This window comes from Rana temporaria, chromosome 5 (assembly GCF_905171775.1).
Source record: "Rana temporaria chromosome 5, aRanTem1.1, whole genome shotgun sequence".
In the NCBI taxonomy this organism is placed as follows: domain Eukaryota; kingdom Metazoa; phylum Chordata; class Amphibia; order Anura; family Ranidae; genus Rana; species Rana temporaria.
Genome location: NC_053493.1, coordinates 82461877 through 82489165, shown reverse-complemented (window position 1 = coordinate 82489165; position 27289 = coordinate 82461877). Strand labels below are relative to the sequence as shown.

General features: G+C 40.7%; 1 protein-coding gene across 1 annotated transcript; it reads left to right on the top strand.

The window, feature by feature from the left end:
• Nucleotides 1–928: 928 nt before the first annotated feature.
• On the top strand, nt 929–23463 carry CSRNP1 (cysteine and serine rich nuclear protein 1). The gene is made up of 5 exons (XM_040352775.1): nt 929–1093; nt 14950–15119; nt 18493–18752; nt 19417–19713; nt 20493–23463. Exons 2-5 carry the CDS (start codon nt 14969–14971, stop codon nt 21513–21515), a joined length of 1731 nt encoding a protein of 576 aa, XP_040208709.1. The 5' UTR covers nt 929–1093; nt 14950–14968; the 3' UTR covers nt 21516–23463.
• Nucleotides 23464–27289: the final 3826 nt, after the last annotated feature.

The window sequence follows — 27289 nt, the reverse complement described above, 5'->3', positions numbered from 1 at the left end:
ATATAGTAGGTGGGTGTAGTACAATGATATTATATATATATATATATATATATATATAGGATGGTAGGTATGTGTACAGTACAGTGCAATGATATATATATATGGTAGTTGGGTGTAGTACAATAATATTATATATATATATATATATATATATATATATGTGTGTACAGTACAATAATATATAGTAGGTGGGTGTAGTACAATGATTTATATATAGGATGGTAGGTATGTGTACAGCACAATGATATATATATATATATATATATATATATATATATATATAGTAGGTGGGTGTAGTACAATGATATTATATATATATATATATATATATAAATGATGGTAGGTATGTGTACAGCACAATGATATATATATATATATATATATATATATATATATATATATAGTAGGTGGGTGTAGTACAATGATATTATATATATATATATATAAATGATGGTAGGTATGTGTACAGCACAATGATATATATATATATATATATATATATATATATATATATATATATATATATATATATATATATATATATATATAGTAGGTGGGTGTAGTACAATGATATTATATATATATATATAAATGATGGTAGGTATGTGTACAGTACAGTGCAATGATATAAAGACAGACTGTCTGTCGCGGTGCTGTGTGGTGGGGGAGGGGGGAAGGATGGAGGGAAGTGTCCCCATGTAGGGGGGTTGGTGGAGGTAATACATAGGGTGCGGTGAGGGGTGAGGGGTCGGTGACACACAGAGGCGGTAGCGGTGGTCGGCGGAGGTGTATAGAAGGAGAAGCAGGAAGCGTAGGGTGGCCCCGGTGGTGGTGGTGGAGGAAGGGAAGGGGGAGGAGGAGAGGGGCGGGTCCGGAGGAGGAGTGGGGCGGGTCCGGCTGGCTGTCTGGCTCCTTCTCCCCGCCTGCGTCACCGGCAGGAGTTTTCCACTGACGAAAAAGGCAGAGCTCCGGAGGAGAGGAGTCAGAGCAGGAGGAGCTGTCCCAGCACTCACTCCTCATCCTCTCCACACACAGGACTATGAGCTCCGCTCCGACTCCCCACATCTGACACCCTCTAATACCACCAACCAAGGTAAGTGCACCCGGAGACACGGGGTAATAGTCACTGCTGGAGGGGGTGGGAGGAGATATACCGGGGGACATTGCCGGTGTAGTGATCTCTGTACTGTACGGGTGACATTGTGTGTATAGAGCGGATTGTACGGAGCGCTCGCTCTTCTCTCAGATTGTTACTTTGTATCCAGTAGCCGGTCTATGAGTGTCTATGGAGCCAGAGAGAGCGAGCAGCCAGCGCTGTGTGTGAGCGGAGCCCGCCCTCTAGCGACATTCCATGGTAATGACACCCAGGCGGCGGACCCGCTTTTTCAGCTGCCTATTTAACTTCTAAGTTAGTGAATCGGAAATCGTGTTTTATTTTATTCACCGATCTGTGTTCGTTGTCACTCCTTGTTTCCTTTTAAATGTGTTTCTGAACTGTGGTCTGTCCTAATGCTGTCTGATTTGTTTTAGGACGAGTTGTATGTTTTCAGTCAATGGCGCCTATAGGAAGTTTTGTTTTGGAAGTTACATTTGTTTAGTAAATATGTAGAAGTGCCCCTGTTATCTGTGTGTGTGTGTGTGTGTGTGTGTGTGTGTGTGTGCCAGGCAGGGGCTGATAAGGTGCTACTGTGTGATGGGCTAATAATGGGGCTGAGCCTGCTGATCTCTGTGCTGGTCGGATCATGCTAATCAGTCATGGGGTGTGCTGATCGCTCATGTATTGGGTTGTGAGTGTGCTGATCGCTCATGTATTGGGTTGTGAGTGTGCTGATCGCTCATGTATTGGTTGTGCTGATCGCTCATGTATTGGCTGTGAGTGTGCTGATCGCTCATGTATTGGCTGTGAGTGTGCTGATCGCTCATGTATTGGCTGTGAGTGTGCTGATCGCTCATGGATTGGTTGTTGTGAGTGTGCTGATCGCTCATGGATTGGTTGTTGTGAGTGTGCTGATCGCTCATGGATTGGTTGTGCTGATCGCTCATGTATTGGTTGTGCTGATCGCTCTGGTCCAGGACAGATTTTGGCGCACTGTGCAGTCAGGGGGAGGGTCGGAGCTCCATTGACGTTCACACAACTTTTTGACATCATCATCAGCCTCCTCTTTGGTAATAGGAAGGGGATGAGAGGATGACATGGAGGAGTGACTCACACCAATGATATGCTGGAAGTGAGGTCATCAGTCGCTGGAATTTTCCCTCCTAACTCATCATTTCATAGAATGATGGCACAAGAAGTCCTCATCCTCCTTTCTTGTAGATCAGTGTCTGAGTTCAGCTTGTTCTTGTTACCTCTGCTGGAAGTCTGTTCCAGGTATCAACTACCCTCTCAGCACAATAATATTTTTCTAAGGATAGTTGTGAACTTTCCTCTGCTGGTTTGGGGTCATGTCTCTGTGTTATTGATCTTGTCTTCATATTGAAAATACTGTCCTCCTGAACCTCATTCACCCCTTGATGTATTTCATGTTTAAACCCCCCCACTTTCCCTCCTTTTGCAAACATGGATCATAAATTCCTAAACTCCCTCCTGATCTGTATGATCCTTCCGATCGTTCGCCGATTTTTAATAATTTAGCTTTTTCAATATTTTTTTGCAATGAGGTTTAACTAGATCTATATAAAGGTTTCAGGACCTCCTAGTGATGAAGATCTATATCTAATAAAAAAAAATATATATATATAAATATATATATATATATATATATATATATATATATATATATATATATATGATTAGGACCTCCTCCTTGTGATCCCCATAATGATGTATCCCAGAATTCTATAGAGAAGTAATCAGGATCTCCCTCCTGTTGGTGATCTTCTTTTATTACACCCCAGAATTCCATATAGAGGAATTGGGATCTCCTGCCTCCTGTTGGTGATCTTCTATTATTACACCCCACAATTCTATAGAGGAGTAACCGGGATCTCCCTCCTCCTCCTGTTGGTGATCTTCTATTATTACACCTCCAGAATTCTATATAGGAGTAATCAGGATCCCCCTCCTCCTGTTGGTGATCTTCTATTATTACACCCCACAATTCTATATAGAGAAATTGGGATCTCCTGCCTCCTGTTGGTGATCTTCTATTATTACACCCCACAATTCTATAGTGGAGTAATCGGGATCTCATTCCTCATTCTGGAGATCCCTCCCATTATACATTCCCACTGCCTGGCCACATTGTTCATTTTGCTGTTATCTGAAGTTTGGACCCCCCCCCCCAACCATTTTTCTATGCAATTCTAGCGGTTCTATCCAATGCTGCACCCCCAGTTGTCTAAAGATAGTCTTAGATTTGTAAACTCTTGCAAAGTGTTTCTAAACCAAAACTTTTTATTTATTTTTAATTTTTAGTAAGGGGTAGGGAGAGCTGTGGACAGGCTTTTTTCTTTTTTTTTTTTGCTGTCTGTGTCTCTCTTGGGAGATTCACTCTCCCTGTTTTTCCTGGTGATCATTGAATCAGAAAGTGATGGGGAAATACAAAATGTTGTCACAAGGACAGGATGTGAGGATAAATCTTCCAATGGGGACACCGGCCTTTTTTTTCCCCCTCACTTCCTGTCTGTGGGAAAGGAAGAATAATAATTAAAAAAATGTCCTCAGTGGTACACAGGTAGTAGAGGGGGGCGTCTTACCCTTACATATTTGAGTTTTAGACGGACTTTCTTGCTTTGAGTTAAAAGGAACATGTAAAGGCTACTATTGCTCGGCTCATTTTTGCTTTTTTTTTTTTTATTTGACAAGTGAAGTCAGAACTGCTAATTGGCATCCTAGGTCAGGTGGTTTGAAGCCATCGACTTGGCCTGAGTGCCAGGGGATGGGCATTTCCACAATGCGAGGTCAGCTGCCTACACATTGCTCTTGCTATTGATGGTGTTAATTAAGTAGCTCCCCCCCAGCCTGTGAAGTGAGATAATGGCCTTTCTTTAAGCTGGAGATCCCTGCAGACAGAGAACACATTCCCCTAGGGCATTAACTCATTCAAGTCCCAGGCTGTGCGTGTGGAATGAACAGTGTGTGCTTCTTCACTAAAACAATGCAACGTGTTACATAAGTATTCATGGCTTGACAACACTGTTCTTCTGGATTGCAGTACAGTGAGGTATGGTGTTAATTGGGTACACACAGAGAGTGACGGGCTCACACTGCAAAGTCATGTAATAGAAGGGACAGACATCCTATTACTACTGCATGATGTTTAAAGGAAACAAAACTGCAAACTGGACATATCCATAAGCAGAGGTTGCCTGCTAAGAAAACCGAATTAATAACTAGATCCTGAGATATAGACAACTCAACATTTTATGCAAAGCTTGACTTCTTGTAAAACACGCTTTGTCCAGCCACCTCCTCCTCCATATCTCCCAATTGACCCTTTAATGTGATGGACAGCCTCAGGGCCCAATAAGGAGGCTCAATAGGAGGAGCAGGGTCAAGCTTGACTTTATAGTCTGTGTTTGAATAGCTTAGATTTCATATAAGCAGGACTTTATTAAAATCGGGCTAACGACTTTTTTTATAGTTATAGATGATGATTCCCTGGTTATAATAGACAATGTTGCATTTTGCTCATTTCATTTTACAGTAACATTGAATACTAATTTTAATGGTAATTATTTTTTGCATGTTAAAGTGGCCCTACCAATATTGCCCAAATGTCACTTTTACATTTTTTTTGCAGCCAGTGTCACATTTTTTTTTTTTGTGTATGTGTTTTGATCTATATGCAGTGCAAGTGTACATGCCTATTCAAATCAATGGGTTGCATTTAGATGACTAAAAACGCCAGAATTTCTGAAAATGCAGGTTTTTAGGCTTCTGTATGCAAAGGGCCTTATGCATTATTTTCCTATTGGTAAGATTGTTACTATAAAGTCATCTCTTTTCTTATGTATATCTTAAAACCATTAGGAAGACTATGGTGCTCCCACTAATTGGTCCAATGTTTTCTTGTAAATCATTAGCAGTGCATGGGATTTATCTAAAGCACACGCTTGCCGTTCGGTTTTCGCTTGAATCCCCCCCCCCCCCCCCCCCCTTAGATTGGTTCCTTCCCCCACTTCCACTACATTGTGTTGTGTGGGAAAATTCTCTCATCTCTGATGAGTGGATGTATTGTGTTCTGCAGCAGTCTAGGACACACTGCCTATCACAGGTGCTATACAGAGCAAGGTGGCCATTGGTCAGCCCCTGACCTCTTTGGAATATTCTAAATGGAACAATGAGAGATCTTCCCATTTGAAATATTCAGATTTTTCTTTTGGAATTCCTGTTAGCAATCTCTGCGCCTGCCTTAGCTGTGGTCTCTACAAGCCTTTGTTTCCGTTCTGTCACTGTGATTTCTCGTATCCACCCAGACAAGCTGCTGGGATTTAGGGTCGCATGGTAGGATTTGGATTAATACTGCGGACTTGAAGTACAGTCTGTCTGGCTTGTTCCTATAAACCTGGAACACATTGAGAACAGAGTGTGACATTAGTCTCCCCCCCCCCCCTCCTTATTGCTATACGTCATTTATGAATGGGGATTGCAGCATTGGAAATGTTTGTTCCTGAAGACAGGTTTTTTTTTTCTTCTAAGCTTTGAAAAGATGTGAGCGTGCACTGAGCCATCACAATTTGTAAGATCTGGTGTTGGGAAAAGGGTGCCCACTTGGCAGCCTGGTGCCACATACTGCTGTGAAAGGAAACCTGTACTGGGAGCAATATGTTGCCTGCTATTGCTGACTTCTGCAGAAAATTACTAGCGGCCTGCCATGCTGATCCAGAACAAGTGTAATGATCAGGAGTTGTAAATTCAGTCTGACTTTACTTGCTGCATGCTTGTTCTGGGTATGTGAATTCAGGGAGTATTGAAGCCAGGCAACGAGCATTGTAAAAATGTTGGCAGTCTAGGTATATTCTCTGTACAGATTTTCTTGAAAAGGCTCCATCTGTAAGTCGCCTATTGTCTGCAGTTTACCTGGCACCTACCCCTACAATACCAGCTCATCAGTGTCTTAATATTGGTGAAGACCTAGCATTGTAACTGGAGGTCACCTTATGAAAATCATGGCCAGGACAAGGGGTGGGCAGGAGGGTGCTGCTTCACCACATGTAATCCCCAGAACAGTGGCTGGCAGGGAGCAGATTCATGTCTATTGTAAGAGATACTGATGCCACATTGTTCCAGTCGCCCACTCTCAACCCCATCTGCCCACAGCTGGCGGAAGGGGGAAAAAATTGGTCAAACATGTAGAGAACACTCCATGGCAACTAGTCAGCTGGTTTAAAGTGGGCTAAGAAGGTGCACAGGGTGTATTAGGAGCATGTGCCGTTCTGCATCCGTGACCTGGGCGCTAAACAAACCTGTCCCAGTACTGAGTGCAACAATTTTGCCATATGGTGACCTGCAGTAACACAGTTGGAAATATGATGTGCCACCACTGGCTGTCGTGGGTTTGATTTACTAAAATCAGAGAGTGCAGCGCTGCATAGAAACCAATCGGCTTCCAGGTTTTATCGCCAAAGCCGATTGGCTACCATGCACAGCGCACCAGATTTTAGTAAGTCAGCCCCTACGGCTTGCATTGCATTTTATGGGTAAGGCTAATATGTGAAGTTCTTCTAAGTAGAGTCCCAGAAGACCAGCAGCAAAACCGTTAATGGCCAAGCCAATAAATCTATCCTAGGAATAATATAAAGTGCTCCATTCCAAAAGGAACATTTCAGTTTTAACTCTTTAAATGATGCTTATGGTAATTTAGTTATATTGAAAAGTATCTCCTTAGAGGCCTGATCATGATTTTGGCTTAATGTGAGTGGCTTAATAGGAAAAACAAATACTTTTTGGGCACTTATTTTTCTCTTCCTCCTTCTTTTTTTTTTTTTTTTTCTTTCCTAGTATTTGCAAATTTTACCATGCAATGTTCTGGGAATGTGCCTGAAAGTCTTAACCTGGAGCTCCTAGTCCTAACAGGCAGATCCCGTTCTACCACATCTCTAATCCTTCCTCTGTATTTGCATCTGTGATCCAGCGGCTGCCACACGTGTCTGTTTCACTGTCTGTAAACAGGTGTCTGGCTTTCAGAAAGGAAGGCGTGCTCTGCAAAAACTCCCACTTGCTTCCTGAGGTTTAAATGTTTTTACACACCTCTTTAAATGTTTATAGCACTCCGCTTGTCTTTTATGGCCTATTTTAAATGGATTTCTTGCAGGCTAATGAGTTTCAATGGCTTGCTCATCAGGATGAACAGCAAGGCATACAACAAAATGGTACGCATGTAGGTTGGCATTATTGAAGCCTACAAAGGCTAGCACAGCGTTCTGTCGACAATCAGGTAATAAAGCAACCAATAGTGATATCACTAGTGATGTTGCAAAGAGGAGACAAATAAGAGTATTATTCAAGTGCTCACTGCAAAAAAAGGACCTAAACGTTGACTATCTTGTATAGGGGGGTGCTTTTGGAATTGTGCACAGTGTTTACTGTCCTCTATAGTAGAGCCCTATACATTCTTGAGAGTCCTCTATACATGGAAAATGCCAATTGGCAATAACCCAAAAGTGGGATGATGCGTTCCCAACCTTGCATCTCCCTAGCATACGCCTAATTTCCAGAAATGTCTATAGCTTGGGATGGCCCCTCGAAGGTCAACTTTGAAGAAATTGCTTTGTTTGGCTTGACACTTCATGTTTTTTAGCTGTAAGTAAAGGGTATAGCTTATGCTAATATTTGGCACCAAACTTGTTTTTCAGAGGGTAAGTTACAAAATCCAGATAACGGACAAGTTGTACCAACATTAAACTGTTACTCATGGCAGCCAGAGCCTTTGCTGTAGAAAACTGGACCACATTTTCTCTGGTGTTTTGCCTATTTGACCCCCTTGTGGTTAAAATTGAACAATAAATACCAGGAACCAGCCGAGATTGGAACTGTGTATGAGGGGGCTGAATGTACCAAGTTAATCAACTTCAGTACAACCAGCATCCCGGGTCTTTACCTGCAGTTATTCCGACCCCTATTCGACACCCGCTGAACACCCTGTCCCCCCCCACCATTTTCAGTGGGGAAACCACTGATTCCCTAAGCCTGTTCTGGACAAACGCGTTTTGCAACCCCTCGACAGCTACTCTAGACAATGGTACCATTGACTCTATAGTATGCATTTAAAATGGTAGTGCATGTCGCATATCTCACTTCTTGTGTGTGCAATCAAAGGCCCCATACAAAGGTTCCCGTCCACGTACCAGAATCGCCATGTAAATCCCAAGACTAAGTTGACCTGTCTTAATTGAATTTAAAGATTCCCATGCTATCAAGGCAGCAGATTTGGTTTCCTGGCTGACCTGATCTGCTATGCCATGATCTGTAAAGGCATAGGTACACAATGAAAAAAGAGCATGTAGATCGATATCGCGCTAGTTGGTTTTATATTGCTGTTGTGATTCTGTTCTACAATACAATCTGTTGCTACACTTACAACAGCTATCATCATTTCACAATAGCTAGGTATTTTTATTTTTAGGGCTCTGTACCTTTAATGCCTAGCGTCTAGTGGGAGTGGTGGTGCCAGGCTGGAATTCCTGTGGTTTTGGTCCATCGACTTTTACTTGTTCAAAAAAGCTGTTTTTAGTAAAATAGATGAGTAAGATGGCTGAGCCAAGAACAGAATGTCTTTTGGCAGTGGCAAGTGAGGCAGATTATTTTTTTAATAACCTGAAATAAAATAAAGTTAAATGGTCCTTTTTGTATGTAGGAGAATGTTGGACTTGACACACTCCTAAAAAAAAAAAAAAAAAAAAAAAAAAAAAAGTTTTTTTTTTTTTTCTGCGTTGCTATTTCAGGAATTTTATTTTTGTTAGCTGTGTTGTAATACTTTTGCTGGTCCTGGATGGAAAGGGGAGGGGAGTGTAGATTGAATAGTCTATGCATTTCTTGTATATTATATAATGGATATGTTTTGTTTGGGTGATCCTATTGGCTACACATTCGTAATTTTTAAAGGGAAAGTATTACATTTTCCACATCTAAGCACATCATAAGCATTTATTTCATTTGACAGATTACTTCCCAAAGGTAGACCTTAGCTGACCTGCTCAGGCTCCACCCTTTGTAATATCATGTGTAATCTTCATTAGGCAACACACTGCAGCTGAAGGATTTTGACGATCATGACAACCGTGCGTAAAAAAAAAAAAAAGCTGATCTCTAGAAAAATGTAAAATGATTGAAAAAAATTAGGAATGCAATAGAGTATTAACATTATGGTGCAATGTGTTTAAAATATTGTTGCATATTAGTGGCAGCCTGCACAAGGTCTATGTTAGAGCAGCAAACTTATTATAGAGGCATGAGGTACGTTGCACATCTTTAATACATAATGATTTAGGAATGTTGGTCGGAGTAACAAAACTGTCTCCTTTCCTACTCGATGGCCTATACACTTAATAAAAAGAAAAAAAAATGATCTAGTGTAAAACTAAATTTGGACTTTTATCCATGCAAGAAGTCAGATCTGGAGCAGTGCTGTCCTCTTCTGATCATAGGCTGCCAAGACATCAGGTGTTTTTTTCTGAAATAGAAGCTGAAATGGTAGTTCCTTTAGGCCCTGACGTCCTCAAGCGACCCCTTCATTCAAAGCTCGGGTGACACTTGGCCACTGGCTCTCTCTGATAATTTTGCGCTGTGCTCACTTTGTAGCAGCCCCGTGAGCAAAGCGGCTTAACAGTGTGTCCTTTCTAGTGCAGTCTAGAGCCACTTCATGAAACATCTGGCAGCAATTTACCATACATAATTCAGTGGGAAACAATTGCGGCATAACATCAGAAAGCCACACCGATCCTATTATATGTGTGGGGATTTCGGTACGGTCAGTAGCGGTGATCTGATTCACGCAGGGTCATTATTTTTTTTATTTTTTTGTATAGTGAGGGTTTTATAATGTAAACATTAAAATGGCTGCAATATTTTTAAAAAAAGGTGCTGGTACAGAGCATGCAGATTTTGTTTACAGAATGCTAAGGCAGGACAGGTTGCATTCCATTGGCGTGAGAAGATTTAGGCATTGTTGGTCCAGCTGTTAAGTGTCCCAACTATGTGAAGGCCACCCTGTAGACTGGCAATTAATGAGTGCTTGTCAGGGAAACGGGGCAGCCAGCTGCTGTGTGTGTATGTATGTATGTATGTATGTATGTATTATATATAATTACACCATATTTTATAAGAATTTTTTTATTTAAAGAAATAATAGAAAAAAAGTGTGTGTGTGTTTGTTTGTTTGTTTGTTTGTTCCCATGTACAATTTGATATGTGTTTAGTCAGATTTTGCATTTGTACTTTCTTTTTATCGCTAGGTTGAGTACTGCACGCTCGGCTGCAACTGTTAGCCGCTTGTTTACAAACATTGTGTTTGGTAGACGTTGGAAACCCACAAACATGCTGTGGTAAATAGATGCAGGGGAATTAGTTTGTTTTGTGTGCTGGTGGTGAATAGGTGTGTGTTGTTCCCTGTGGTAGTCGGGTCAGTTTTATGGCACCTTTTTACATACTGTAATAGTGACCTAAAGACAGTCAAAGGCCCTTTTAGTACATATGCGGCTTGTGCAGTAAAACAAGCCGATCTATAAATTGCTGTGTATGAACTCTTGAACTTTGGCCTGTGTCAACAGGAGAGATTTTTCTGCAGAACGGGTGGTGGGTGTTTTGCACAATTTTCTTAACCACAGGGCTGCTTGGTATTTTACTGAAGCATTAGCCAGTGGCTGCATGAAAATGGCAACCCGTGGAAATATCCCTGAGGATATTAAAAAGAATATAATAAAGATATCATAAAGCTTGCAAGAGGTTTTATTCTTTTATGAAAGTTGTGTGTTGTGTGTTTTTTTTTTTTTTGGGGGGGGGGGGGGGGGGGGGCTAGGCTGAATGTAGTCAATATTTGGTGACATTGTTGGCTGCATAGCCTACAAGGAAATGTAAAAATTCCGCAGACCAGTTCCGCACACTACAAGTTCCAGCTTCCAGGAATTTCAGCGAGATTTAAATGGAGATCAATAGCCATGCAACAGGGATCTTGCAGCTTCCAATAAGATCCAGGAATGGCCTACAAACAGGTTGCATGTTGGTTCGGACTGCCAAAATTGCCACTTACAAGAAATGTCCTTCTATACCCATAATATTTGGCCACGTTCACTAAGCAAGTGATGGGACTTGATGAAATGCGCAGTAAACCCTAGCAACCAATGAAAGTTTAGGTTTTGAAGATGTACAACTGTCTGCTCACTATGGATGAGTGTGCTCTTGCTTTCTTATTAAATGAGCCTCCTACATAATTCAGGAATCCTAGCTCAACAAGAATACTTCGTTCACTGGTCTGATTGAAATCAGTGTGGTTCCTATAGGTTTAGGTTTCTACACTTCGCACTTTATCATCTCTTTACCATTTTAAATACGAAGCCTATCTACATGAACGGATAACTAAACACCACAAACTAACAGGAATTTGGCATTGCCTGAAGCAGCCAATGAGAAGCTTCTTTTATGACCTGCCCAAAACTGGCAATGGTCCTCGATGTCCCATGTTGGCATTTTTACCAAACCAGTTTGCGCTTTAATTTTTTTTCACTAGCGGCTCCAGAATGTGTTATCTGCATTGTCATTAAGAAATATCTGAAACCTCAGAGCTGAGCCAGTGTCTTCTTGCTGTACATTAAATGAGACATCAGGGCCATTGCAAGTCTCGCATAACACACTCGTAAATAATTAACCAGCTTACCGTTTCCCCACTCTGCAAATATAGCACTAATTCAGATTTAATCACCTGCAGGGTGCTTTTGGTTTGGTTAAAGTTTCCGTTTGCTGATGCTCATGTTATTTGCAACCCCCTCTATTGGCATTAAATATTGTGCTTGACGTCTTTAACCATCTGACCTGCAATAGAAAAATGGGGAGGAAAAAATCGAGTTCAGGTGTCTTTGATTTGTATAGTGGTGACAGGAGGACATTTGCCCCCTGGATTTGACCAGTGCTAAAAGATAAGGGTGGCATTTTGGGGAGACAGTCACGTGATCATCCACTAGTATGCTTTTGTTTCTATGCTCTGAGAAATTCTAAGCTACTTATGGTATTAATTATAGGAAAAAAAGTCCACGTCTGCAATTTGAGGGGAAAAAAACTTCCTGTTCATAGGATCAGAATTTATTTTAGGAGGTGTGTTGCCAGACTGTAAAAATGGTGCATATGGGGAACATATAGGGGGAGATTTACTAAAATCGGTACACACAGAATCTGGTGCAGCTATGCATAGTAACTAATTAAAGTGACACTAAAGGTTCCTGTTATTTTTATTTTAAAATGACAACAAACATGTCATGCTTGCCCCCACTGGGCAGTTTGTTTTGCACAGAGTGGCCCCGATCCACCTTTTCTGGGGTCCCACAGCGGCTCTCGCATCTCCTAGATAACCCCCTCTGGGAATCTCTCTCCCAAGGGGGTTACCTTGCGGGCACGCTCCTGTGTCATACACTCGGCGCTGGCGTCATTGGATTTGATTGACAGCAGCGGGAGCCAATGGCTGCGCTGCTTCGATCTATCCAATCAAAGCCGGGTCTCCAAGGAGAGAAGGACAGCAGGGACGTGCCCATGGAAATTTGGGGCTCAGGTAAGTAAAACATGGGGGCTGGCCAGACACTACAAGGTGTTTTTTCACCTCCAAGGCCGGGTTCACACCTATGCGAATTGGTTGCGGCTTAAACTGCATCCAATTCACATATCATAAAATACATTGATTTTCAATGAGACTGGTTCACATATGTGCGATGCATTCGCACTGCGCATTGCCGAAAAAACGTGTGCGTTTTCTAGGCATCACGGTGCGGCTCAGGTGCGAATTCAGGCCCATTATCTTCTATGGCCACGCATCTGATTTGCAGATGTGTTCATTTCTCTTCAGGATTTCTCTTATTCACCTCAATACACTTCACCCCCCCTCCCCCTCCCAGGTCTCCAAATTCGCAGCTAAAACAGAGATGATCTGCTGAACAGTTCTCTTCTCTCTCTGCAGAGATGAGAGCTGAAATTCACAGAGCACAAGTGTGAATCCGGCCTAATGCATAGGATGCATTAAGGTGAAAAAACACAAAGGTTTACAACCCCTTTTAACTTCAGCTTGTTCAATTAAGCTTTGACCATAAGCCCCCATTCACACCGTGTGCGGCTTGTCATGCGATTTGACAGTTCCAATGTCGCATCCCATTGCCGGCAATGGAACCATTCATGGCGCAGAGATAATGAAAAGGTTCTGCACTACTTTTTACCAATTTCATTGTGACTTGCATAGACTTCTGGTAAATGGAGTTTCAAGCCATTTTGACATGCGCTTTCATATGTCAGATCCCCGTCTATTGCTGGCAACTAGAAGCTGATTGGTTACAATGCACAGCTGCACCAGATTCTGTGTGCACTCGTTTTGGTAAATCTCCCCCATCGTATTGGATGAATAATTGCATATAGCCAAGCTTGATGCATGAGCCAAGATATTCTGACATAGTCATGTGACCATCTATAGACCAAAAACGGCCAGCGCAGACCATCCTGACGTCATAAAATGATCTTGCAGTTCCTGTTCTTCGTTGGTCCAGCAGAAATAAGTTGGCATACCTCGTCATGGAGAGCTCAGTTGGCAGCAAATTTGTGTGAGGTGAAAGGATGACTGGCCCATCGTCTGGACATTGCCGATGGAACAGTTGACATGCCTAGCGATCTACAGGACATCTTTGACCTGCCGCTTATAATTGGATGCCAAGAAGACTGTTGTGTAGATGGTATTTGCTGTGTTGGGGTCAAGGGTTTCAGTCCACATAATAGGAACTGCAGTAACAAACCTTATTCTCTCACAATCCTACTACATATGTTCCCTAAAGAAAGGGAGACCTGATGTCATTCACAGTTCTCTGTCTTCCATGTAATTTGTAGGCTCAGCCCTCTTCGTCATCCGTATATTCCACATTGACGTCAGCACAGCTTACTAGCAGAGCAGTCAAAGTTTCTGGGCTCTTGCTCGTCACAATACCCCGACTGTTGTCACGTTGATTGATAAACACTCAGGCAGATCACTGAGTCACCCTGAGTCATCTTTCCAGATAATGCTTGTGCCATGATGTGTGTGTGTGTGTGTGTGTGTGTGTGTGCGCTAGCTCCCTCCTACATACAAGCTAATATTAAACTGCTGTCTTGTAAGCGTATAATAAAATCGTGATGAAGCAAGGCGATTCATTTTACTCCCTCATTGAGACGGGTTGGCGCTTTCTCTATTGAAGCATTAAACGGCATCACTGCTTACTGGATTGCTGCTCTACTCTTGTCTGGTCATGCCGATATGGGCACTGCATTTAGGTAATTTTTTATTTTTTTTGTTTGTTTTTTAGTTCTAGTAAGAGTCCGTTTTGTCTATTGGCACTGAAGAGGTTAATTTGTCCTCGTGAGGGCAGTTATGTAGACAAGAGAGGCAGCACTAGGACATAATTAGATCCGAGGCATAGCATATCCCTGCTTGAGACCCACTTTCATTGATGCATCTTCAGGCTTCAAAAACAAAAGGGGCTGGGGGGCAATTGTGTGCTGTTATTGTGTCTGTGGTTCAGCATTGCTCCTCTGCTCATGTGTTTCCCTGGGGACGTACAGCATGCAAATCATGCAAAAAGTATTCCTTTTTTTTTTTCTCCTAGCTGAATGGGAAGTGACAGGAAGCAGTTGCAGCATTATTACAGTCTAGCTTTATCTTCCTGTAACAGGAATGCATTTGTGTGTGTGTGTGTGTGTGTGTGTGTGTGTGTGTGTGTTTGTTTTTTTCTTTTTCTTTTTTATTATATTATTAAAAATTCACTTTTTTTTTTAATTTATTTTTTAAGGTCTGTGAAATCATCAGCCATGAGTGGATTACTAAAGCGCAAGTATGAGGCCCTGGAAGAGGATTCCACATCTTCCTCATCATCTCCATCCTCATCTGCCACCTCTTCAGGAGGAGAATCTGATGATGAATACAGCTACAGTCCAAGGCCGATCATTGAGGATTATACCCGTAAGTAGATGGGGTTTATTTGCTAAGTTTGTGTGTGTTTTTTTTTTTAAGAGCCAAACCATGCTGAAACCACTAATCGATTACAATTTTCATAATCGTTTAATCGGCCAGTAACATAATGGGGTTAAAAAAATTAAAATTGGCCCTTTATAGTGCAATTCGCTACTGTAAATATTACTTTTACTGTCCCACAGTAAAAAAAATTAACCCCTAAGCTGTTTTGTTTCTTGGCTGCTTTAGGAAATGACAACGCACTCTCCTCACTTTTTTTTTTGCTACAGATTTTGTGAATTGGCATCGCTGAGCCAGATTCATTTATACTAGTGCTGTCAGTTAAACATGTTATTAACGGCGTTAACACAAACCCATTTTAACGCCGTAATTTTTTTTTATCGCGCGATTAACGTTCGGGGGTTATACCGGTATGATGCCTGCAGCCGCAGGCATCATCCCGGTACCGTTGTTTAGAGCGGGCGATCGGCTATCCAAACACAACAACCGATGCGGCTAAAAGCCGCTCGGTTGTTATGCCAGAGTAGTGGGAGGGGACATCCGCCGCCTTTCGCCGCTCTGACCGGGCCTCCCGTCCCACCGGGAGACCCGATCCTCCATCCGCCGCGTTCTGTGTTCAGGCGGAGACTGACACTAAGCCATAAACGGCTTTGATTCAGTCTCCGCATTGAAACCACGGAAGTGGCGCCATGATGTCACTTCCGGGTTTCTCGGCTGCCAATGGCGCCGGATTTTAAAAAGTACACAGTATTCAGAATCGCCGTTTTCGGCGATCTGAATACTTTGAAGTGCAAAGGAGGGCTCGGAGGTCTTTTAGACCCCGATCCCTCCATAAAGAGTACCTGTCACCACCTATTACTGTCACAAGGGATGTTTACATTCCTTGTGACAGCAATAAAAGTGATCAAAATGTAAAAAAATAAAAAAAACACAATTTAATATTATAAAAAAAAATAAAATAAATAAGAAAACAAAAAAAAAATGTTTTAAAGGGTGAACCTCCTTAATCGCACGATTAATCGTGAGTTAACTATGACATTAATGCGATTAATCGCGATTAGAAATTTTAATCGCTTGACAGCACTAATTTATACAAACCCATCATTTCTGTCTTTAGAATGCTTAAAGCAGACATGATATGCCTTAATGTAAAGTGCTTTGTTGAACATAGGACAGCCAGTTGCATGTACAGGCATACCCCACTTTTAATTTACTAAAGCTTGAAAGTGCAAAATCTGTCTCACTTCTGCATAAAAACCAATGAGCTTCTAACCCCAGCTTGTTCAATTAAGCTTTGGTAAAAAACCTGGAAGCTCATTGGATTCTATGCAGAAGTGAGCTTGATTTTTCACTTTCCAGCTTTAGTAAACCCTATTGTGTACTTAAACATGGGGTATGCCTGTATCTGATAAGCCGGTAGTGTGTTTATTTGTAGTCCCATTTGAACAAAAACTGCTGCCAAATCAGGCTGGGTTTTCTGTAGCCAGCGAATGTCTTGCGTCCCAGCTGCTGTGCTGTATGATTGTAAACGGGTCTTTAAATAATCTGCATAGTTTCCGTAACTGCCGCAGTAAAGATGTCAACTCTTCAGCACCTGAGTAAACACACAGAGAGCTTTCCCCCTTTGGATTCTAGAGTATAATATATAATCCCGGCGCACACTAGTCATGCTCATTACTGTAGAGTGCTCTCTAAAAGTTTTTCCTAATCCCCTGATATTAGCCACTTTCCACTGGTCAGCCTGGAAAAGTTGAATGGATAGAGCTTGTATTACATTTTATATTGGTCATAGCTATGCAGGCTTACTAACAATGCAAATAGAAAATTGTGTGCAAGAGTGCAGCAACTCCTAGGAACCAGATTTGGTGAAATCTGAAAGTTTCTGCATTTTTCACACCATTTGCTGTCGGCCTTGTTGATGCTTTTGCATTTATGGTCTTTCCACCTATGGTCTCACTGTTGCATACTCTGTTTCTTCTTATGTGTATTTTGCATTACTTTTTTCCTCCACACTAAAGTAAAGCTCAATTTTATTGAAACCTGATGGCTTGAATATTCTTTAGCCTGTGCAGTGGAAAGTTGTACGGCTCAAATACAGCAGAACTGAGAGCATAGCTCTCCAAATGATCCAGGAATATATTGCAACAATTCTTTTAATCATCAGATTGTTGTAAAGGGAATGTATTTATTCCACTGTGCACTTGCTTACAGTGTTTGGTTTAGAGTTGGAGGGACTGCAGTCTGCTCACATATTTTTGTAATAAAAACATCTTTGCCATCCTGAAGCTTCCTTCCAACCACTTTGCATATTTTATATATACTGTGATTCTGTACTTGCCAAATATGCTGCAGAAATCCTCCCTCCACTGTGTCAGGCTGCATCTATTTTAACTGTGGGCAGCTGAAGCTGCTGCCTGTTTACTTCCTGGATTAACACACACACACACCTCCAGCTCTGCAGCTCTTATTGGCCCTCTTATGACTTATCCCCCCTCCTGGAAAACTCACAAGAGCGAGCTGTGCATGATGCCGTAAGCCTAGGCTTTTTTTACTATACAAACAGGAAGTGGGCTGTATAAGGTATTTACTGGCAGAAAAAAATAAGTTTTACTATCCAAAGTTAAAACAACAAGGGCAGAAGATTTAATAGATGGAAAGATGAAAAAAAATGACCGAATTTCCACTTTAAGGTACCCTTTAAAACTGGCCTGAGTATATGCTTAAGCTACTTTTTCCAGCATGCCTTGCCAGCCAGCAGTCAGCATCTGGAAAATGACCAAATATAGAACCTGTCATGAAACCGGATAAAAGGCTGTGCCACCTAAAGCCATCAGTACTTGTCTGGTATGAGCCAACTACCGCACATCTGATGACTGGCAGGCTCTCTGCTCTCATTATGAAAACAAGATTTGAAATGATCAGTTCGCTGCGACACCATTTAACTGGGAGCTGCAAACACTAGCACTGGCTGTCTGCCAAGCTCCTTTGTAGTGAACAAGGGAGTGGGTAACAAGTGCTCAGACAACCATCTTTTCAAGCTGAATAGATTGGATAGGTGAGACACAACTTCAATGATTTATTTGGGCAAAGCAATAGCCCAGAAAAAAAAAGCTGTAAGCGATCTAGTTATCGTGGAAGGATCTGAAACTAAAAATAGCGTGAACTTCCTTTTTCAAAGTCCTGTTTGCATGACATGTATGCGAGTCGTACTGCTTGCCATTTAGCAGTTCAACTTTTGACTACACTACTGGTGTTTGTTTTATTTTTTCATGTAATTGTCACATGCTTATTTATAACTATGCATCTTAATTTTTATAATGGATATTCTTCTATATAATATATATTTCTGTTCTGTCTACAGCCGTGTCCATTTTAAAGAAAGCAAAACTTGCAAAGAAGAACAAAGTACATTTTGACCGGGTGGTAGTGTTCTACTTCCAGAGATGCCAAGGGTTTACGAGCGTGCCGAGTCGGGGTGGTTGCACCCTGGGTATGCGGCGGAAACACACTTTTAGCCAGCAATTCACTATGGAGGAGTTTTCCAGGGAACAGTTGACCCGCCGCAGGGAGAAATTAAAGGAGCGGTTAAAGGAGGAGAAGCTTTTGGCATTAAAAAATATGGTAAGTTTTGATGAACCAATATTTCACTGCACATATGCTTCAGTTTTTCCTGACACTTAGGGGTTGATTTACTAAAACTGGAGAGTGCAAAATCTGGTGCATCTCGGCAAAGAAACAAGCATCCAGTTTATTTGTCAAAGCTTAATTGAACAAGCTGAAGTCAGAAGTTGATTGGCTACAATGTTTAGCTGCACAAGATTTTGCCGTCTCCTGTTTTTAGTAAATCAACCCCTTAATGTATGATGGATAAATCCACAGTGGTATCTTACAGGATGCTTGCATTGTTTAGTACAGTCATGCTAAATTGACCAGCTATACACTTATAACTTTTCTAGAAAATAAGCTACCTATTTTACCTAATTTTAGTTGTGTTTTTATAATTGGCAAAGATTTTAATACCTTAGTGAGGAAAGCAACATCTGCGGCCAATTTCAGTAGCTCCTAGAAACAAGTGGAAAAATAGTCTGTCGGTCTTCCCAGTCTGACTGGTTGCCTCAAGTGGCTACAAAGCATTGTTCTTTCTTTGTGCTGTTTTTTTTTTTATTTCACTGGTCCTTCTTCTTCTTTATTATTCTTATTCTTATTCTTATTCTTCTTATTATTATATAATAACATTGATCTCGTGTTTCTACGGTTGACCTTGCATCTATTTTCTTTTTTACAGTTTACAATGAACGGTACAATAGAATCAGAAAAGGCCAATAACCTCAGCATAGATGACATCTGTGATGAAGATATCGATATGACCAATGCAGAAATTGAAGATGGTTTCAGCCCTCGCATGTACCCTGCCAAGAAACGAAGGGCACTGCTCAAAAGCGAAGGAGTAAAAAAGATTGACAAAACGGAAAAGTACGAGCTTAACGAAATCCGGAAGTCACGAGAACAATGCGGGTGCGATTGCCAGGATTTCTGTGATCCAGAAACTTGCAGCTGTTATTTGGCAGGAATTAAATGTCAGGTTAGTATGGGCTTGCAAAAATATTTCTCGCATCAAATTTATAAATTTAAATACTGCCTAAAGAAGTATTTTGGTTATACTGTACATTTTTTTTTTTTTTTTTGATCTTCTATACTTAAATACTTTTTTCTTTAGGATATACCGGGTTTCTCCTGGTATCCTGGCATACTAGCTCATTATCAATTACTTACCTTAGATCGAAGCCCCCGCAGTGGTCCTCGGACACGTCCTCTGACGCCGCCATGATACCCGGAGTGACCGCCAGGTGCTCCGGCTCTGTGACTGGCCAGAGCGGCGATTACGTCACTCCCGCGCATGCACGAGGATCGGCACGATCCCTCCGCATGCGTACATTTCCGGCAGCCTCCCATTCAAGAGCCGCCATGCTTAGTGCGCCTGCGCTGTTGTCTGTGGGGCGCATGCGCTGTAGACATCGGCGCCCGCTTTTCTGCAAATATCTCCTTAAACATGTAGGTTAAGGAGATATTGCAAGCACCTACAGGTAAGCCTTAATGTAGGCTTACCTGTAGGTGCAAGTATACCATGGGGGGGGGGGAATACAACCACTTTAAGCCAACAGTCATAATGGGGTTGTCTGTTGTATCTTGTTACTCAATACACCAAAATGTGTTTGAGACAACAATCATCTTGTATGTTGGGTTTTATCTAGTTTTGTTGGCCCCCATGGGTGTGTTTGTAAATTCAGCTGCCATATTTTTTGCACTGAAACCATTTAAATCATTCAGTAATGTAAATTGTGCTGTTTTTTTACATTTCAGAGGGATCATTCGTCTTTCCCTTGTGGATGTACAAAGGATGGTTGTGGAAACCCAAACGGAAGAGTAGAGTTCAATTCGTCCCGTGTGCAGACCCATTTTATCCATACGGTTATGAAGCTCGAGCTTGAGGAGAAGAATCAAAATAATGAAATCCACGATGAGCCTGATGTAACCTGCAGTGAACATTTAGATTCATTTGAATGCTCATCACTTGAGGACAGTGATGAAGAAGATGACAACAGGACTGTTCCCACCACCACATCCACCAGTTCCTCCACCTCTAATTCCCCAGCCTCATCCCCTTATCATTTCAATGTGGACTTGGAACCAGCAAATGATAACAGCTGTAGTAGTGTCACCACAGACAGTTCAAGTTCCTCTTCTCAGAGTGAAGTCTCTGAAGGTCCCTATGAACTTGCCTCTTCATCTGATAAATCCCAGTCAGACTTTGAGGAAGATTATCTTGCTAGGATTCTTCATTTCAGTGATTCAGAGTACGAGGAAAACAGCAGTGACTGCCAGGACAACTTAAGTTTCTTTCATAGCACAGATTTTTTCTGTGACAAAGTTTACGAGTCCCTTTATAGTTCAGAAAAATCCACCAGTGGGGTGTACTCAAATTCTTTATCGAACGTTAGAAAATGTGTAGACGAAAACGCAAACCAGGGCGCAGATTGCTTTTCAGACAATGGAGTGTCTGTGGGCGTCTCTACTGATTCTACTGTGACACAAGGAGAGCCACTCTTAAAAAACTATATGGATATCAGCCTTTCATCTGAAACTTTTGACTTGCCTGATGAATCAGATTACAATTTTGGACCTCTTTACAATTCGTTAAGCGAATATGATAATTTGTGTTCTCAGCCGTGTCTATTAACTTTCCTTCCTGGATTTCCACCAGCGACAGACACAACTGCAAGCTTCTTAGAATCCTTGATTAGCTCCTCTGAATCCTCTGGTGACAATCAATATTTAGAAGATGCCTTAAAATCGCCATCTCCTTTTGAATCGCTTATAGTGTAAACGGATTACTGTATCCCATCTGTGGCATATTGCAGAAACATTACTATGATGAAAAATTTGGAATGTTTCTACACGGATACATATATTTTTGGTCTTTATATGGGAAAATACACATTTTTGGAATACTGCCACAGCAACCTGTTTACTACACATCGATTTTTGAACAATTTTTTTTTTTCTTAGAAGTTGCTTGTATATAAAACTGAAGAATTGTGAATTGTTTGTAGACCTGTGAACAACTATTTTATGGATAGGAGTGCAAAAACTCCCAAATGTTCAATGCTTTTAAGATGAACTTTATTCATGTATTTATTGTAAAATTGAGAAATATTTGCAGAAGTAGTGTGCACTACTCGGGTTTACAGAAAACAAGGAAAAATGGCAAAAAAAAAAAAGACAAGACTTTATATAGAGCTGTTTTTATTTATTGCAAATTCCAGGAATGAGTCTGAAGCTTGAACTAGCAAGAGTTTTATTTAAATTGGAAATACCTCAGATGTATTATGAGTACAATCATATTTTTCCATAATATATCTGCATTATTTATAGACTAATATTTTCTGATTTCTGTACTATAAGGCAAGTGTTCAGTTCCCCCCACAACCTCAGTTCTGCATTGTTAACGTGCAATATCGCTGCAGCAGCCATTTATTAAGGCATGTCCACTAAAAGCAGTTTGGTAAAGAGAGGTGACTGATTTGCAAATGACACCTCAATTATCATGTTCATGGTCCAGGCCACTTCTGTGATGCACAAGTCCTTGCCTTTAGCTGTATTTTTTGGAGTGGTTTCATTGAGGTTTATCAGCCTCTATCAAACGCCACGAAGGAGGAAGGCTTGGGACTAGAGTGCATAGAAGTTGTCCATACAAGGACTTTTTATGTGTCGGAATGTATAGTTTTTATATACCCTGCACTCACCTTCCAGTACTCCCTTGATCAATTCCACTATGTGGAGGAGTTACCATTAACAAAAAAAAAAAAAATGCCACTGATAACATCAAGCACAAGGATTTAGTGGGAGGTTCCAACATTTTTTATGTTCAAAAATATCTTGATGGATTTCAAATTTGCCCCCTACCAGTATTGAGTTCCACTTACAAGCCATATATTTTTGTTTTTTCTATATTTGATTTCAGATTATTTAATCTTACCATAAATTATTCCTATTTATTTGAAGCTTCTAGGATAAGACCATACAAATCTATGCAGTTGGTTGGATGTTCATGCCAAGAAATCCACCAGCTTGGCAAAGTCCCTGCAATAGTAATATAAATACAGAGCCAGAATAGGGGGGAAAAAATGTCAGTTGCCATGATCTTTAGGTGGATTCATTTTATATTCCACAGTAATATATATGACCCAGGCTATTTATATATATTATTTCTTTAAAATAAATATAGGTTATGTATTATGTAAAACAAAATTATTTATTTTGGTCATTTAAATACATTGTCAAATGGATTTTTGTGTTTCTACAATCCACTTGTATTTAAATGAAATATTACAATATTTAAGCTTTAAAATTGAAATGCAGATATTTAAGTGAGAGTGTTAATTAAAATGAACATTTATGGGATGATTAAGTAATATAAGTATGTTTTATATATTTTTAAATTATAAAACATGTTTCAATAGGGCCAGAGACCAAGAACCCTGTAACTTTACTTTTGTATTTCTTTTTTTGACTATACTCTAAGGTTATCTAGTGCTGTGAAAACTACCACCGGGACTTTACAAAACCATCCTAATACTATGACCGTCCAGCTCGCTTTAGTTACCAGTCTGTAGACTATTAAATCTTGTTTGTTTTTTTATTTATTTTTTATTATATATACCTAATTGGCTACTGTGAACAATGTCTGTCTTGTTTAGCAGGGCAATATGGGAAGATAACCAAATTGAAGTGCAACTATGTTCATGTTTTAATTCTGACTTTTTTTTTTTTTCCTGAATCTTATCGGAGCTCAGGAATCCCATGTTGGCATTATGGCATTGTTCGATTTGCGCACAAGGTGATCCCTTACCTTGGTTGCATTTTCTAAAAAAAAAATAATAATAATGTTTGCACGTAAAGTTTAGTAATGAGCCATTGTTGGGTGGGTAATACAGCATTGAGGCAGTGATGTTTTTTGCTTTATTTCCTATGGCCTGAGCAGTGTGCCAAAGGTGTACAATGCAAATTGGGGAGGTTTTCCTAGTAACCTGGAGTAAGTGTGCTCTGAGGCAAGAAGCCAACACAATTTTGACTGCCATCGTATATCCAACGAAGGCTGATTTTAGTGTCGCCTACTGCACCAAATGCTTCATGTTACTAGATAAGCCATAAGGGCCAGATTGTATAAAAGTATTTCCCAACAGTCCAATCAGCAGTGAAAGCCTTTGAGCCTGGCTTGTGACTGATGGAAAGTAACTCTTAGCCCCTGTTCACACTTGTGCGATATGTAATATGATTTGACAGTTCCAAATCCCATGACAAGTCGCACCCTATTGTAGGCAATGTAACCGACACTACTTTTTGCCAATTTTATTTCGACTTGCATAGACTTTTATGTTGTATGAAGTCGCAAGCCGCAGTGAACTCGGCAGAGCAAATTGCACTGATGTGTGGCTTTGAAATCATGCTGAAGTAGCGTGATTTCAAAGCCACACCAGTGTGAACAGGGGCTTGGGTCTTAGTAGAGACACTTGGATACATTGGGCCCGTAGTGTTACTGTGGTGCAGTGCACACTGGTGAAATGGTATTTAGAAATGGTCCTTATTCTAGCGATACACCCAAGTGCCTTTGCCTGCACTACTTCTGTATGCCGGTGTTTTTGTTTGTACCAATGTGTCCTTTCATGTTCAGCATGTAAAAATGCGCTTCATCTTTTCACTACATCAAGTCATTGTTAGAAATTGCCAGTACCAGCTTGCTTCAGCCCATCAATAAGCTATAGGATTTACATTGTTCACATATTCCAGACCTTGTCGTGTAATAATATGCTGGGTAAAGCAAAGGCATTGGGTGGAAGAAGCTTCTTGCTGCTTTTGCCACCTCCCTCTCTTCTGGAGAAGTAAACTAAAACCTGTACCAATCCTTGCATAGGGAGTCCATTCACCCAAGGCCACCAATTGGATTCATTCTGCCTTGAAAGCCCTATTCTCATTGGTGGGTGTAGGAAAACAACTCCAGTTTTTTTAGTAAGTACACATTGGAGTTTATTTACTTAAGGCAAATCCACTTTGCATTACGAGTGCACTTGGAAGTGCAGATGCTGTAGATCTGAGGGGGACATGCAAGAAAAATTATGAACAGCATTTTTACTTGCACGTGATTGGACGATGGAAATCGGCAGAGCTTCCCCTTCAGATCTACAGTGACTTCACTTGCAGTGCACAGTGGATTTGCCTTTAGACGCCTTTCACACTGGGGTGTTTTTCAGGCGCTTTTGGGCTAAAAATAGCACCTGAAAAAAATGTCTTAACCCTATTTTGGCCGCTAGCGGGGGGGTTAAAAGTGCTCCGGTAGCGGGAAAAGCGCTGCTAAAAATAGCAGCGCTTTACCGCCCGCACCCCAGTGGGAAACAGCCTTAGTAAATCAATGCCCCAAAAACAGATCTGGGGAAGGGCAAGGGGAGTTCTTGCACAAATACTTAGCTTCATGATAGTTCTAGTTATGGCTTGGATAGATCTATAGGTGAAAATACCATTACTGTGCATATACAAGTCAAAGCTGTGACATACAGTAATCATGCCAACCAACAGATACCCAGCTTTCTACAACCAAGTATAGGCAGCTAATGTAAATTCTGATGGGCTGTTGGTTACTGGATGCTGTGCCCATCCTATAACTGGGTAACACGTTCATGTTTGGTTGACCATAGATGCTGTGTAAATTGAAGCCTTGCTGGGCATATCACAACATTGAAAGCTATTTAAAGTGCACCTATCATGTACACACTGTGGAGGTCCCAATTGTGAATGCTGTGGCCTCGTTTTCACAGCTTAGCGCGACAACTGATCCTTCTCACAAGATGGCTCTTGGCTTTGTGTTCCTATGATGAGTGCAATGTTACTCTTCTTCAATGACCCTTGCTTATGAAAATAATGGCCAACGCAAGGTCATTCTTTTATTGTACTAACTGCTCCAAACTGATACAATTTAACTAATGGTTGCTAGAAGTTACTATGTACACTTGCCCATTGCGGGTTTGTGTCCAATGAGCCAATAAGTTACTGTTTTTAAATATGCTGTCTAGTTCAAAGCCAAACCGAAGGGGTGCACTGTTCTGAAGGTATTGTGAAACGCTATGGGAACATGGTTTCGCTAAGGCCTGTTCTACCACTTTGGCATCCAACTTCTCTTAGTATTTCAAGTGTTAAAACATTCCTGCTAAAATGTAGATGACTCCAGTATTGACAGGCTGATCTTGACAGCATATTAAAAAATCGTTTTTGAAGGCATTCATGGGTTTTACTCGGTCTCTAACACACTGACAAGAATGATCTGGTACTCACTGTATTTATTGGCACTAATGATATTTTTGTTACAACATTCCTGGGTTACTTTGCATTACATACATAATTTAAGGTAAATTAAATATCCTGCCTTCATACCTAATGTGCATTTAATTTATTTGTTTTGTGCCAAAAGCCATGCATACGATTGTATTATTGTTTCATCTGTGTTGTCTATTTGCCCTGTGTATTTATTGACACGGCTTGTAACTATCGAACCTCTTTCACAATTGCTATCTTTGGCATTTTTTGTAAATAGTTTTTTTTTTTTTTTTGTCAGCAATGAGAATATCTGCAACTGCTGTATGTCATTTCATTAAAGCAATATGAAGAAAATATTCATTACTTACAATAAAAATCTTAAATAAAGACTTTTGTTTCTGGTTGGTTATTGATGTTGCACATTCCTTCAATTTGAGATATTGAGGGATATTTATGAAACTGGTTGAGAACCGAGCAATTTCTATATTTTATAAAAAGGTGCCACTTATATATATATTATATATATATATATATATATATATATATAAAATTACACACACACCTCTCTATCAATTTTTTTTTTCCTTGCAAGACTGCAAATAATAAAAAAAAAAATGCAATACTTAACGGATTTCTTTACACCCTCTCACTGTTTGGGGAAAATGTGTGGTTTTTAGGCCATGGTTGTACTGGGGATTTTAATATTCTACTGCAAGATTTAAACACTAGTTAGCGCTAGGGGTTTCACATTGATTTCAGTGTGTGCAGATAAGTGAACTGCCAACAAATGGTAAATTTCTCAGCTTTAAGAGATTAAAACTGTACATGTAACGCTGGACCTACAAGGAATATACAGTGTTTATATTAAAATAAAGAGGCCCTGTCATGCTTATTTCCAGGGCTTTTTTTCTCAAACAATAGGTGCTGGAACTCAACCACGACCCTCCAAAACCCCTCCCCCTACAGACACCCTCTAAATCACATCAAATAGTGGGTGTGGTCAGCCAAATTTCACGAACAGTAGGAGGGTCTTAAAGGGGCATTAAATACCAGGATTGCATTACATTCAGAGTGCAGGGTTCAGGGGCGTTACACACAGAGCTGTCACTTGTAAACCCAGAAACCAGACTTCTGTGTTTACAAGTGATTGTGGTGAGCAGGCACCAAATGGTCCAAGCCAGAGGTGGTGGAACTCAGTTCCACCAAGTTCCCCCTGAAAAAAAGCCCTGCTTATTTCTATTATAAAGAATGTTTACATTCCCTATAATAGGGGGGGAAAAAAGTGATTTAAA